General features: G+C 37.1%; 1 protein-coding gene and 1 long non-coding RNA gene across 5 annotated transcripts in view; one reads left to right on the forward strand and one right to left on the reverse strand.

The window, feature by feature from the left end:
• Nucleotides 1-1,808: 1,808 nt before the first annotated feature.
• The window catches only part of LOC129453456 (sialoadhesin-like), a 33,660-nt gene continuing 20,376 nt past the window's right edge, over nt 1,809-15,092 (forward strand). The window contains exons 1-5 of one of the 4 annotated variants that reach the window (XM_073862015.1): nt 1,810-1,921; nt 4,525-4,577; nt 5,373-5,720; nt 5,794-6,000; nt 6,571-6,891. In XM_073862015.1, the coding sequence (XP_073718116.1) occupies nt 4,529-4,577; nt 5,373-5,720; nt 5,794-6,000; nt 6,571-6,891 (925 nt within the window). In that variant the 5' untranslated portion in view covers nt 1,810-1,921; nt 4,525-4,528. Of the gene's footprint in view, nt 1,922-2,529; nt 4,578-5,372; nt 5,721-5,793; nt 6,001-6,570; nt 6,892-14,236; nt 14,455-15,092 lie in introns of those variants that run through there. The other 3 variants (XM_073862016.1, XM_073862017.1, XM_073862014.1) reach the window with 3 other exon arrangements.
• On the reverse strand, nt 9,677-10,121 carry LOC141359479 (uncharacterized). The gene is made up of 2 exons (XR_012365947.1): nt 9,857-10,121; nt 9,677-9,758 (listed from the first exon to the last, which is right to left on the reverse strand). It is a non-coding gene; the product is annotated as an uncharacterized lncRNA (long non-coding RNA).

Raw genomic sequence — 15,092 nt, forward strand, 5'->3', positions numbered from 1 at the left:
TATGGATGTGGAAATGTTTGTGGTAATTTGACTCTTTCAACTTCAAACAGGTGTAGTTCTGTCATATTTTGACAACAAATCATGCATTTTTCTATGTTTTAATAGAGAATGTCAAAATATGAACAACTATTTGCTATTTCCGACTCAACTTGCCAGCACAGGTCACAAATGATGCAGCAGCAAACAAAAATGGAGAAAGAAATATCTTCTGAAAGGAAAATTCATATACAAAACAATGGCTGGTGATTCTGTTAAAATGTAAACAGGCTGTTGTTAACATACATTTGCATAAAGCATCTATATATGTATATATGATTAGAATATTAAAAACCTGAAAAGTGTTAAATTAGGGTAAATTTCGAATGGATAAAAATGTGCGATTAATTTGCGATTAATCGCAGTTAACTCATGAAATCATGCGATTAATCTAGATTAATTTTTTTAATCTATTGACAGCCCTAATATATATATATATATATATATATATATATATATATATATATATATATATATATATATATATATATATATATATATGTATGTGTGTGTGTCACCATCCACCAGGGATTTTCTATGTAACTGTTATAATAATCTTAAACCATTTGTCTTTGATGCATTTTTGCTCTGCTATTTAAAGGCTACTGCTTAAACATTGCATATTTAATTTATACTGCTGTAAACCATGCTACTTTCTTCACTGCATGTCTATACAATATACTACCAACCTTCCTTTGCAGTATCTTCAATAAAAACTTCCTCTCTTCTCCTTTGTGCACTTTTTATCTTTGTGATATTTGTGAAATGGCTGTAGCACTGCCTGTGGTAGCTTGTGTTAGCTAGTTTGATTAACTTGTTTGTCGGTTCCTGGCTTTGTAACTTATATGCCTGTGTTATTCTTGTATAATGCTTTCTCTGCATTCAAGGTCTTTCCACAGAAACACTGATTAAATCAATTTCTGCCTGTGAAGGGAATGGTGGGTCCACTATCCTCAAATACATGCATGCAGCACTTCATTTTTTGACATTTCTTTCCAGTAAACATGATAAAGCAGGGAAAATAATTGTCTGTCTAGCTTTATGACGTTGTGTTTCCAATCGATAACAGATATCAGAACGGTGTAAAAAAAATAGAACGGTGTATTTATTAAAGATTACAAAAAAATGACAGGACATGACAAAGATGGTTACATAAAATAAAAACGGTAAGAATGGGCAACGTTACCTCTACATTCACATTTTGTGTCAAACTGAATATTAAAACTGCATTTGTGGCTAAAATTAGTTAACAAGTTCAATCTTTCCAGCGAAACTCGCCAGTTTGTTGATACGCGTCATCACTTTTCCACGCACGCTATTGGATGAAGGCAACAAATACGTCATGAACTTCGGACCCCAAACGTAGCTGCTTGCTCTATTCGCCGGGAAAATAACCTGGAGAAAGTTACCGATATTATAGTAATGTGCAAGGTGTGTAAGTGGCAACAATTTTTTTTTTGCTTTGTTGAAAAGCGTAGCGGTTACATAAAAAAAACTGGGTTATCCATCACAAGAGATCGTCTGATAACACGAAATCTCCCCTCGGCCCACCGTCTACTCCTAAAACGTGCTAGATTACGCTTGTCAACATTGCATCTGTGCCTCTTTTTGCCTCCAGCTAAGCCCCGCCCACCTGCAGACGTTGCAATGTTTACAAACTTTCAAGGGGTCTATTAGACTTTTGAAATGTCATTCATGGCTGAGTTTAAGTTTTCTGGGTTGTGGATTGGTGGACGGAGGAGCGAGAAAAAGAGGAAGCATGAATCCGAGTATTTTCTCTTGATCTTCTTGTGCTCATTGCTGTAAAACACATTGACATCAACAACTGTGCTGGAGTTTGGAGCAGCGATATGAAAATAATTTATGTGTAAATGTGAACAACTTAGTAAGTATGTTATGATTCTTATTCTTCTCTTACATGAGGTTAATTTAGCTGTTCTGGTATTAATCTTAGTGTCACGGCCGGGGCGGACCCAAGGTGACTAAAAGGCCACGCCCCTCTCTAACTTCCACCTCGAGGAGGTTCCCAAGACCACTCCAATGACCAGACAGACAAGTATACTACAGTTTAAAAGTATAATTTTTCTTTAAATATTTAAAAAAACAAGGGTAAGGGGAAAGGGCGATTAAAACTAATGTGGTTTCTTCTCGCCTCCAGGACAGGTTTGGACCGGGGAATGGGGGCAGGGGCTCCTTTACGGCTTGGTCCTCAAATCCGTGGCGCCCTCCGCTTCCTCCTGGAGGCAAAACAGGTAAAACACTGTTAGTGACTTGACTTCAACACAGACTTGCTACTAGTCTGATCTTTTGTTCTCCGTATCGCCTACACCCTTAGGTTTTCCTGGTGGGGGCCCCTCACTCTCTTCGGGACGGTGTGCTAGGACAAAGGTAAGTAATTTACTCCTCCTACACAGTTCGTTCGTTCTGCAGGACGTTGCTGTGGGCACAGATGGCTCAACACATAACACAGGTAAGTTACTCATGGGACTTGGACCTCTCGTCCGCTTCGAGACGGTACACTAGGGCAAAGGTAAGTATTTCACAGTTCATTTTCCTCCCCAGGACTTTGCTATAAGCACAGACAGATTACCACATCACACAGGTAAGTTACTCACGAGGTTTGAACTTCTTGTTTCCTTCGGACAGTGGGCTTTCGTAACAACGTTCATGCACCGTATACCTCCACAGGTCTGCTTACGCCTCAAGGGTGTCGTAGGGACTGATGGGTCGAGTGCTACGGAGCCGAACGCTTCCCTAGCTCTCCCTCCTTGCTTGGACAGCCGGCGAACTCTCGATGAGGCTCCGCACACACCAATGACTTCTGGGGGATAGATTCAAATATTGCCACGACCCAGAATCCGTACAGTACACTTAGTTGCTACTCACTTGGACGTAACGTTGGGCTTCACCACTGTTTACTTTCAAAGTGATGCGGTTATTACTGACACACAGGGGGCCGAAAGATTTGGTCTCTTCTTCACACGGGGCACGAGCCACAACGTGTTCTTCTTCCCTCACGAGTCGTCCGAGGCTGGGGCAGTTCTAGACACTACAAGCACAGCACACACAGCAAGCTTTGTGTAGACACCAAATGATAATTGCACTCACCCACAGCACTCGACACACTCTCACGTGAATTTCGGGACTGGACCACCTGGCCTCGAGCAATCAGTGAGGCTGGTTGGGCGTCGCTCTCGTCACCGGAGAGATAGTATGGTACACAATGAAGAAATCAGTACAACCCCTGTATGTTGCTCTACTACCCGTTTGGCTCACCCACGTTTCCTGTATCCGCAGGGCCAGACGACCTACAGCAAACCGCTCTCAGGTTGTTCCAGTTCGTACTTCCGGTTGTTCCACGGCTCACCCACGCTTCCCTTCACAGTGGGGCCAGGTACCTTTAACACACTCAGAATGCACAATAGCAGCCGTTTGTCAATACTGCATACACATATAACAGCGGTTACTCACTCGTTGTTTATTCTCACAACCTGTTGTTTAACTGCACTCGTTGACTCTGAATTATCACACTCGTAAGTAAATCCGTCCACAAATCCCTTCGCCTAGACACCTTTTGCCTCTTTTCTTCCCCAAGGGATCGACATGGATCAATACGGCGGCTTACACAGCAGCAAACACAGCGTGCACAAAGTACACCAACAAGCTCCCCGGTGTAGTGTCCCTTTAATTTTTCACACAGCCCCGTCCTCTTCGCCTCTTTTGGCAGCCGCACTCTTTCCCTACACTATAAGTGGTTCACGGATCAACGGCGCCCTTCGGCTCCTCCAGGGACGGAGCGTGTGTTAAAGTTTGCCCAAGGCAGAAAGGGACTAACACCCGAAAACAACTCGCTTGCTTTGTGCTTCTTTTGGCCTTCTTATGTGTCCTGTCTTTGCTCTCTCCTCCAATCGTGGGCGGCCAACCTAATTCACCCCACCTGTTGCTCATTTTCTCCTGCTTTGCGTTGCTAGGGAGACCAGGAAGTAAAGTGGTGTAGTTAAAAATCGGGCCCGGGCGGAAACCGTCGTCAGGCGGAACCTTTCTCCGCCACTTTCGGTTCCGCCCCATCATAGTCACCCGGTGACATTAGTGTTTGAGTTAGTGTGTAAAACATGGCTGAAATATTGTTTAGAGGATAAAAAAATAACGCTTGGTGTATAATATTTAATATTTTCATATTTTATTTAAGAGTTTAGCTCATTTTATTGACCATTTACTAATAAAGAAATTGATTCACTCGGTTAGTGTTAGATTGCATTTTACTGTTAAAGACTGTTGCAAATGTTTCACGTTGGCTTTAATAAGAAAAAGGAAGGAAATGAGATCAGCAACTTTTATAGCTATCAGCTTATTAAACCGAAAACCTTACAAACCACTGCTGCAACTCCAACCAAATCAGACAACTTCACACTAGCATATTCTGTATGTGTGTTTAATCTTAATCATAATTTTTTCAGCATGTTTGCATAATTGTGAATTTCTTCAAAGTGAAATGATGAACTCCAGATTCTCATCTCTGATCCTGCTGTTACACATTCAAGGTAGGCTATGAACACTATTGAGTACACTACAGTTTAGTTGATGTTGGATTAAGTAGGGCCCTCCTGATTTTGCCAAGTGGTTGATGTCCTCAGGGCAACATTACGTTGACCCTGGGACAACATTTCAATCAACCAACCAGATTTCAGAAATAAGTTTACAGTTTGTTTAAGCTTACAACAAGGATTAACTGTTTCTAGACCATTGTTTTTCACTTATCATGTCCCTCTGATTTTAGGGTTTGGTTATGGTTAGGGTTTGGATTTGGGGTAGGTTTAGGTTTTATTTAGAAAAATGTTGTCCTTGGGTCAACACAATATGTTGCCCTGAGGACATCAACCACTTGGCAAAATCAGTTTGAGCGAGTAAGTAGATGTACCAAAGCTTTCTTCTTGAACCTTTTTAATCTCATTCCTATAGAAGAGAATTGTGTCCATACAATAAAATGCAAATACTGAGTGACTTTATGTTTCTGGTTTGTTTGTTTAAACGTTGTTTCTCCATAATTTTTGTAGTGTATTGAATGTGCAGTAATATTTTTCCTCTAAAACACTAATAGCACTAATAATATTATTTTTAATAATAAAACAAAATTGCAATATATGATTTTCATGTAGCTATTTCATGTTTTTTTTTCATTTTCTTAAAGATTTTTATACCTAAATATACCTAAACTGTTAAAACGTGTCAATGAAACATGTCAATGAAAGATGTTTATCTTGAAGTTGGTCAGATTAAGATTAAAACCTTGATTTTACGTACCGTGTGTTACAAATACCTGTATTATGCCTTTTCAGTGTCTCTAACATTGAAGAGCTTTACTGTGACCTGTGATAAACAGAATATTTGTGCTGGGAGAGGGGCACATGTGACAGTGTTGTGCGATTACTCAAACAACAACATCAAAACTGGGTTCTGGTTCAGCCAAAAACAGAAATCAAACTGGAGAAACAAAGATGAACCTGAAGATTTGAATTTAGATTCAGATTACTCAGGACGAGTGAAACAGTGGATCAGAAACTACCAATCACGACTCACAATATTTGATCTGCGAGAGAGAGACAGTGGAGAATATCAGCTCATGTTCATTATGAAGGATGGAGTTAAACATCTCAGCTCAGTCACAGTCAATCTAACAGTAACAGGTACATTTACATTCTCATCAGTCCAGTTCAACTCTTTTCATTTCTCATCTAATGTAAGGTTTTGCTTATTTAGTTTTACAGGTGAAGATTAATCCTGAATCTACAGATGAAGTAAATCTGATTTGTGATTCCTCCTGCAATCTCACATCTGACCATTACTCCTGGTACAAAAATGGACGATATTTAACATACAGCACAAACATATTTGTGTCATCCAGAGGAAACACTGACAGCTATTCCTGCTCCACGTATAGCGAATACATTCATTCCTCTTCTGTATGTAAGTGTGATTCAATATTTAGTTTTAAGGCTCACTGAAGTGCTTTGAAACGTGCAGCATCATTTGATGTGGTGACGTCGTTTTACCTGAAACAGGAAGCAGTGTTGCCATCTATTATACACAACCTTGTGTTCAGGGCACACAAAATGCATACAGATCTCAAGTTACAGCTTGTCCAAAAAGTCTATACTGACAAAATTTGCAAATAACATTTTTAACATGTGCATAAAAAAGCAGTGTAGATTTTCTGTGATGTCACTCTACACTTCAATTTCTTGTCCAATCGAATGCTCTCTATGGGCACTGAAGTGTCCCACTGTCAAATGTGGCTTTGCTGGACTATGCTGTGAATGAAACGCTATAGGTTATTTTAAGGGGGGGGGGGCTTTGTTGCTAGATTTAGAACTTTTTCAGACCCCTTTAGCAAAAGTATTTATACTTTATACAGATTTTTTTATTTTAATTTAGAGTAAAATTTTTAAAAAATTCAATCTCGTATCATCTACAGTACATATGGGTCAATTTCCAATTGATTGTTACTTTTACAGCAGTTATTTGTGACTCTTTCAGGTCTTTCTAACAGTGGCTGTTGGGGTGTGACTTACACCTCTACAAGAGTTTGTGCTTTAGTGGGATCAACAGTAGATATTCACTCTTCATACTCACATCCCACTGGAGATACAGTAGAGAAAACATACTGGCATTTACCAAACAATAATACTTTGGATCTGCGTGAGGTTCATCAGTTTGCTGGTCGTGTGGAGTTTGTGGGAAGCACACTGAGAATCAAAGACGTCAACACGAGTGACTCTGGTGACTATCTATTCAGGATCAACACTAACACATCAGATGGATTGTCTGGTTATCCTGGAGTCATTCTTACTGTTACAGGTACTGCTCATAATGAACTCTCTGTAAAGTTTCATTCACTGATCAGGTTTTTCATAAATATGCTACTAATTTGGTGTCCAGACAGCTTATAACTAATTTTTTCAACCTACACTGCAAAAAAATTACGCAGAAATTGCAGCTGGGTTGGCAGTAATTTACCGTAGATTTAAATTTTTGTTTTTTACTGGCAACATTTTGCCCAAAGCCAAATGAACATTCAACACTCACAAGTCTTTGTCCCTACAGAGCAAAACCAAAAAACAGCATCAAGCAAAGCATTCTGGGAAACAAAATCTGAAGCAAAAAACAGAAAAAGGTTGATGATGATTTCTGGTTCCCAGAATGCTTTGCATGAGGCCGCCATTGTATAGTTTTATTCTGTAAAGACAAAGACCTGCCAATATCCAACATTCATCCAACTTTGAACAAACTCCCGCCAGTAAACAACATAAATTCAAATCTACGGCAAATTACCGGCAACCCACCCAGCTGCAATAACATTGTAATTTCTTCTGGTTTTTTTTACAGTTTAGTGTTCTAGATTCTAGAAACAGCAAGATCACATTTCTAGAATTAAAATATTTAGATTTAATTTAACCTGCTCTTCTTCCCATAAAGTTTAAACTGAATGTTTGAGGTTTTAATTGCTAAGAAGAGTAGGATATTTTATGTTTTGTTTTCTGCATAGGATGCTGTTTTGCTAGTTCTTCTCATAAGATTAAATGAGTTAAGAGTTAATGACATTGATGTACAGTTTTATTGTAATTTCTATGAGTACATTGTTATTCATTAGAGGACATCTGATCTTATCATTTGTCAGATGCTTTTCAGTTAATGCCTGAGGTAGAGATTTTATAAGAAATTATATTTTAGTTTCATCCTAAACATACAATAAATCTAAACCTGTGTTTGGTCTCTGTTGGATAGGCAGTCTATTTTGTGTAAGTTAGCTAGAAAATTTTGCCCAGTTGATCGATGACACCCCATCATGAAGGCTGTTTTTGTTCTATTTATGTGTTTTAAAGGGTTATTTGATCAAAAAATGAAATGAAAATAATGTCATTAACTCTTTCACCGCCAGCATTTTTTTAAAAAGTTGCCAGCCAGCGCCAGCATTTTTCATGATTTTCACCAAAGTTTAATGCCTTCCAGGAAATGTTCTTCTTTAAATATATAAACATACAATATACCAAATGAAAGAACAGACCCTCTGCTTTCCAAAAAAAACAACAACAAACGTTTCATCCTACCTTCAGTGGTTCTTTTGTAATCAGCTTTTGAATATGGGTAGGTTTCTGCAAAAACACCACATTTTGAGCAAAAAGCTGAGATAATTCCATTTTTGTGACAGACTTTTCATAGAGATCCCATTCAGAGCGATCTTTAAAACAGACACGGACATGCAGGAGCTTGTCATAGGGCAATACTTCCAGGTTTAAAAAGTTGCGGAAAGACGGAAAATCTCGTCATTGGCGGGGAAGCGTTTTCTCTTAATTGACGAGATATCTCGTCAATGGCGGTGAAAGAGTTAATGACTCACCCTCATGTCGTTCCAAACTCGTAAGACCACCGTTCATCTTCGAAACACAGTTTAAGATGTTTTATATTTAGCCCGAGAGCTTGCTGACCCCCCACTAAAAATCCATGTACGGTACTCTGTCCATGTCCAGAAAGGTAACAAAAGCATCATCAAAGTAGTCCATGTGACATCAGTGGGTCAGTTAGAATTTGTTGAAGCTTAAAAAATATTTTGGTCCAAAAATAACAAAAATTCCATTTTATTCAGTGTTGTCTTCTCTTCCGGGTCTGTTATGAATCCACGTTCAATGATGCTGCTGACGTACGACGCTGCTGACGTGTTATCTGGTGCCCCCGAGCTTCGTGTAGCTCCTGAGGGAGACGTACGCTGTATTCAAGCTATTCTACATTGTTTGTATTTTGGTACAGCTATATTTTTTTTAAATGTTGCATAAGTGTGCATGCTGCGGATGTCCTAGTCCCTCAGACTGTAAACGAAGCTCGGGCGCACCAGATAACACGTCAGCAGCGCCATTGAACGCGGATTCACAACAGACCCGGAGGAGAATTTAATGCTGAATAAATTCATAGTTTTTGTTATTTTTGGACCAAAATGTATTTTCTATGCTTTAACGGGTTCTAACTGACCCACTGTTGTCGGATGGACTACTTTGATGATGTTATATTTATTTTTGCATGAACTAACCATTTAAGTCTTAAGAAAAGTAATCTATTAATATAACATTATTTTTTTGCATTTCTATTTAAAATGTCTTGAAGTATACATTTCATTAGTTTATTTCCTGAAACAAATAATCTTGGTTTCTCATGTCATGCTCCACCAGTTGAGTTGATTGACAAACTATTTCAAGCCTAATTCTGAAAAGTATTTCATGTGAATTCTGTTATGAAATCTTAGATACTCAGGTGATAAGCAGCCCAAACCCTGTGATAGATGGAGAAAAAGTGATATTAAGCTGTTCAACCAAATGCACTCTGGATAGCAAACATACTTACATCTGGTATAAGAATGGACAACAGGTAACAGATGGATTGAGATTATTAAACAAGCTGTACCTGAACTCAATCAACAGTGAGGAGCTACAAGAGTATTCATGTACTGTAAGAGGTAACACAACATCTCATCATACATCTGACTTTAATGTTAAATGATAAAATAGATAGTTTCAGTCCATGATTCTGATTTATTAACACATCATCACTGAGCTACTTTGAGTCTTCTTTAAGTATTACTACATTTCTGTGGTTTTTCAGAAACAATCTCAGTGTTGGGTCATCTCACAGTCTGTCTGCTGGTGTTTCTGCCTCAGTTTCTCATTTTAGGAGCTCTGTGGATGTGGTAAGAAGAATATTAAGTAAAATTCATAACTGCACAACACACTGTGGATATTTTGATATGAATTCAGATTTGAAGACTTTGAATTACTGAGTGTGAATTCTGATCCTACAGGTTTTTCATCAGCATGAAGAAATTAAAATCTAAAAACAGAACTGATGACAAACATGAAGAGGTGAGACAATCTGTATATAGAGAATCTTCTGTAATACAATAAACTAATGCTCAGATTTTATAACATCATCTCTTTCTATGTGTTTGTCATTGTTAGACTCAAGTGGTGCACATGTCTGTGTGTAGATCAGCTGAACTGCTGGAGTGATGTCACAACTCTCTATGACATCATCACCTATCAAAAATCTCTCAGCAGTGACATCATTGATGCAGTGATGTCACATACGGACTACCGGCACATCCGGGAACTTGACTGTCAATTTCGTCACTGATCCTTTTTGGGGGAAACAAACTAGACTTCCCATAGACTTCCATACAAAATAGCGGAACAAAGCAACGTCCGTACACAGCCGACAGGCGTAAATAATACAAGAGGACTTTAAAATGTCTAAATCTTTGTCAAAACAAAAAGATTATTAAGATTTATTTGTATGAAAATTTAATTTTCTACTCTTGAACAAAAAATACAACAAAAGGAAGTATGCAATTTGATTTAATAAACAAAAGTTTGAACATAAATTATCCTGCTGTACACAAATCTTTTTGTTGCAATAAAACCTGCAAAACTTTTTGCATCCGAATGAAAAAAAAATTTTATTTGACATTTTCTGGATAAAGTTTTCTGTAAATTTCAGAGTGTGTAAATATCACTATTTTAACAGCTTTGTTTATTCACAGTCAAGACCTAAAGTAAATCAAGCTTTAAATTAATGTTTTATATAGTGTAGTGTGGATGCGGTATGCTAATGGACATATTATTCACCATGTCACATATGATGGCAACCTATGATGTAATAACCTTTAACAAAACCTTCAAATGTGCCATTTTTTATCTACATACACACTCTAAAAAATGTTGGGGTAAAATTAACCCAACTTGGGTTGTTTTGTAACCCAATGTTTGGTCAAAGATGGACAAACCCAACAGGTTGGGTTATACAATCAACACAACTCTATGGGTTGATTTTTTTTAAACTCATCTGTTGTAGAAATAACGTTTATGTTGGGTTGAAACAACTCAATGTTTGGTTAATGTGTTTAAAGCTGTACAAAATGTTTTAAAGTATCTTCTCTAAGTTTCAGGGCTCTCAAGTCTCACGCATTTCAGTCAGTTCACACGCTTACAGGGGCACCACTAGGGGGAAAGTTAGGACGATTACAAGGCCCACACACTTTTGGGGCCCACAGAGATGTTTTTTATTAGTAACAGTAATAGTAATAATGCAATAGACATTATAAATGTACCTACAAAAGAGTTACCACTAAAACAAAGTTATGGCTTGTTTCTGCATTTCGAGCAAAATTACCCCCGCCCCCCTTCACTAAATGGTAACATGCTGTTACAAACTCAGAAACACAATATGACAATAACAAAAGGACACATAATGATGCATCACGACCCATAGGACCCTACAGGAATTATAGTTTAACTATAGTATTTTAAAAACCATAGTAACCACACATTTACCATGGCCCCACTACATTAATAAAAATGCTAAACAAAACATGGCTTTATCCTAGTAAAGTACAAAAGTATTTCTACTTATATTGTCTGCTGCAGGTGTACCGCTAATAAAATCACCACATTAATTAGTCTCTAACTTCTTTAACTTGAGTATACATGTTAATACATATTAAGTTAACTGAACACCATTTTAATACTAGCAAACTAAAAGAAAACAATCATTTACACATACAGCAGATCCAGCCGCATGTCTGTGTTTCCTGATTCAGCTCCAGCACAGTCTGCAACTTACGCTGATGATGCAACACACTCGGGGGAGTTCAATACGCCCCCAATCCCTTGACTCCGCCCAGATGCCAAAACAATGTCACAAAGTGAATCGCAAAGAAAAAAAGAAGTGCAAATGGAAGGCAGCATTGCAAACACACAGTTGTTTGAAACGCAGAATTATAGCAGATGAGTAGTTGCAAATGAATTAAATGGTTTGCAAAATTGTTGTTGTATGGCAGAGTGCAATTTCTTTTACAGCAGTCATTGATTTTTGCATTCATTTGTATTTGTATTTTTGCTCTGCTCTATTTATATTTGTGAAATTTAATTTTCCTTTGCAATACTGTTTTTTTCTCTCTTAATGCTTTATTTTTCTTTGCGATTCTTAATTTTTTGCTTGCATTTTCTTTTGCAAAACTTTATTTTGCTTTGCAATATTTTTTTTTTTTTTTTTTTACAAACATATACGGCACTGTTTTGACTCCATATAACTCCTGTTATTATTGCATTGTGAGCTAATCTTCAAAACATGCTAAAAGACTGGGAGTCTTATCAATAGAGGAGTGCTACACAAATAAAACAATATAAATTTAGAAAAATATGCGCACACAAAAACTTTAGACTGGTGTTCAATAAAACAATTAGTTTACTGAAATTCTTGTGATTTTCTTGTGCAAATAATTTTCTAAATCTTTTTCAAAAACTAACTTACAAATTAGCTAAAGACTCAACTGAAAGTAGAATTTACCTAAAATCTAAAACTCATAACCTTGTTACCAGTGTTGGGGAAAGTTACTTTTAAAAATAATGCATTACAATATTAAGTTACTCCTCAAAAAGCAACAAACTGCATTACTAGCTACCTTTCATGGAAAGTAATTCCTTTTAAGTTACTTTTGCATGAATTTTTCTTACTTGGCTGAAGCTTGATCTCTTTCAGGCCTTGCATGTGTTTTTATGACTGAGAATTTCTGCATTCATAAATTGCATATTTCCAATTGCAAAAATGTCAAGCTCCTGCATGCCATCTCTGTTTCTGACTCAAACTGTTCCTGCTCAGGCGCACAGTGTGCGTAATTCTACTTTAATGTGTTCAGTTTAATTCAGTACATTATTTTATTTTTAAATTGAATTAATTAAACTGAAAAGTAACTTGCATTACTTCTTTTAAAGTAATTAAAATATTCATGTGTACATTTATAAAGTAATGCGTTACTTTACTTGTTACTCTAGAAAAGTAATATTATAACATAATGTGCATTACTTGTAATGCGTTTTCCTGAACACTGCTTGTTACTCGTTCTGTCGGCTTTTAAGTTAAGGTCATATTTAAGTCAGGGTTTTACTAACAAGATTGCAATAATAGCAATTAAAGTTAATTAAATGTAAAATTGAATAGCTTCTTTACATGCTGACACATTGTAGCGGGTCCAAAATTACTTGTTATTACATAATATAAAATATTCCTTTAATTTTTAATGCTCTGTCATGGACTGGACCCCATGTGACATACTATTTGAAAGCTTAGAATCTCTACTTTCTGCAGATATGCATGACTTTGACATATATTTTACTGTAAGAAAGTTGTTTACACTTAATTTACACTATTCCCCCACCTAAAATTTATATTATTTAATTTAATATTTTTCAAATATGACCAACATGGGCAAGTCATATATCAAATGAAAGCTCTCACTCTCAGGAATAAGGTTACATTGTTATTTTTGTCCTTTTTCATCACATATCACATAATCGTTGAATGAATAATAAAGTAAGAAATGGTCTTTTGTTAATTTACGTGAAACTTGAGCGTGAACTACCTCAGATAGCACAGATAGCCACAAATGATACACCATCTTTTATCTTTGGTCCTCTACAAAATAAGTGCATTCACAGCACTTTCTTTGATTGTGTGCATGAATAATCTCTTTTTTGTTATTGATATTTATTTTATGTGCAAAACAAAACAAAGCACTTTTATATGAAAAATGTATACTCCCTTCAGCATATAAGAATTTTTGAATTCGACATGCTAAAGAGACCATTTGGGGGGGGGGTGTTTACTGCCACAACAACAGAACAACCAGAACTTCTAGTCTGCTAGTCTGACAATTTACTGGAAAAAAATGCTTCTTCAGTTTTAGACTCAGTTTAACACTGTGTCCTGTGAAAAGAGCTAGCAAGGGCTATTGTATTTTTTCACAGGACAGAACTTAGACTTAAAGTGAGAACTTCACAAACCACCACTGCCACTTAAAGTCAGTCAACTCCACAACAATATGTAATGTGAGAATATTTAATATTTTAAGTTTAAAAAAGCAGGTTTGTGGTCATAACAGTTGTGTTTTACTGAAATTATAATTTAACTTCAATAATTAAAATCACATTAAGACAGAATGATGTGATGATGTGAAAAGAGAGGAGAATTTATGTGCGTCAGGTTTTGTCGACACAACACGTTCACGTATGACACACCTGTGTATCCTCTCTCACAACTCCTCTGAAAACCTCCTCACTCCTCCATCCTCAGCTTCTCACTCTGCTATTAAACTTTTGAAATGTCCTTCATGACTGAGTTTGAGTTTTCTGGGTTGTGGGTTTGTGGACGGAAGAGCGAGAAAAAAAGGGCGGCTTTAATCTGAGAATCACCCAGAGTATTTCCTCTTCCTCTTGATCTTCTTGTGTTACTGGCAGCTGTAAAACACATTGACATCAACAACTGTGCTGGAGTTTGGAGCAGCAACATGAAAATAATTAACATTTAAATGTGCACAACTAAGTAAGTATGTTATGATTTTTGTTCTTCTCTTACGTAAGGTTAATTTAGCTGTTCTGGCATTGATTTTAGTGTTAATGAGTCAGTGTGTTAAACATGGTCAAAAAAATTTCAGAGGATTAAAAAAAATCACAAAGTCTTGCAAAATATTTATTTTGACACTGAAATTGTATTTAATATTTTCAAAGAGTTTAGCTTCTTTTACTGACCATTTACTAATAAAGAAATTGATTCCTTCGTTTTGTGTTAGACTGCACTTATAGTTTAAGGGCGGTTTCACATTAGCACTTTTGGTGCACACCCGGGTTTGATTGACTTCAGAGTTTGGGACGTTTGGATGATGTGAACGATGTCTTCCGAGAGACTGAGTGTGTGTGTGTGTGCGTGTGTGTTCAGGTTTATATTACGTTGTGGGGATGTTTTCTGTGATTGGTAGGTTTAGGGGTAATCTAAGGGGGATAGAATATACAGTTTGTACAGTAAACAACCATTAAGCATATGGCATGTCCCCACTAAGATACCAAAACAAACGTGTGTGTGTGTGTGTGTGTGTGTGTGTGTGTGTGTGTTTGTGTGCGTGCACTTACCTTGACGACAAGCGATAGATGATTTCTGAATGCCTCCGCAAAAGTTGACTTCGG

This window comes from Misgurnus anguillicaudatus, chromosome 23 (genome assembly GCF_027580225.2).
Source record: "Misgurnus anguillicaudatus chromosome 23, ASM2758022v2, whole genome shotgun sequence".
In the NCBI taxonomy this organism is placed as follows: Eukaryota; Metazoa; Chordata; class Actinopteri; order Cypriniformes; family Cobitidae; genus Misgurnus; species Misgurnus anguillicaudatus.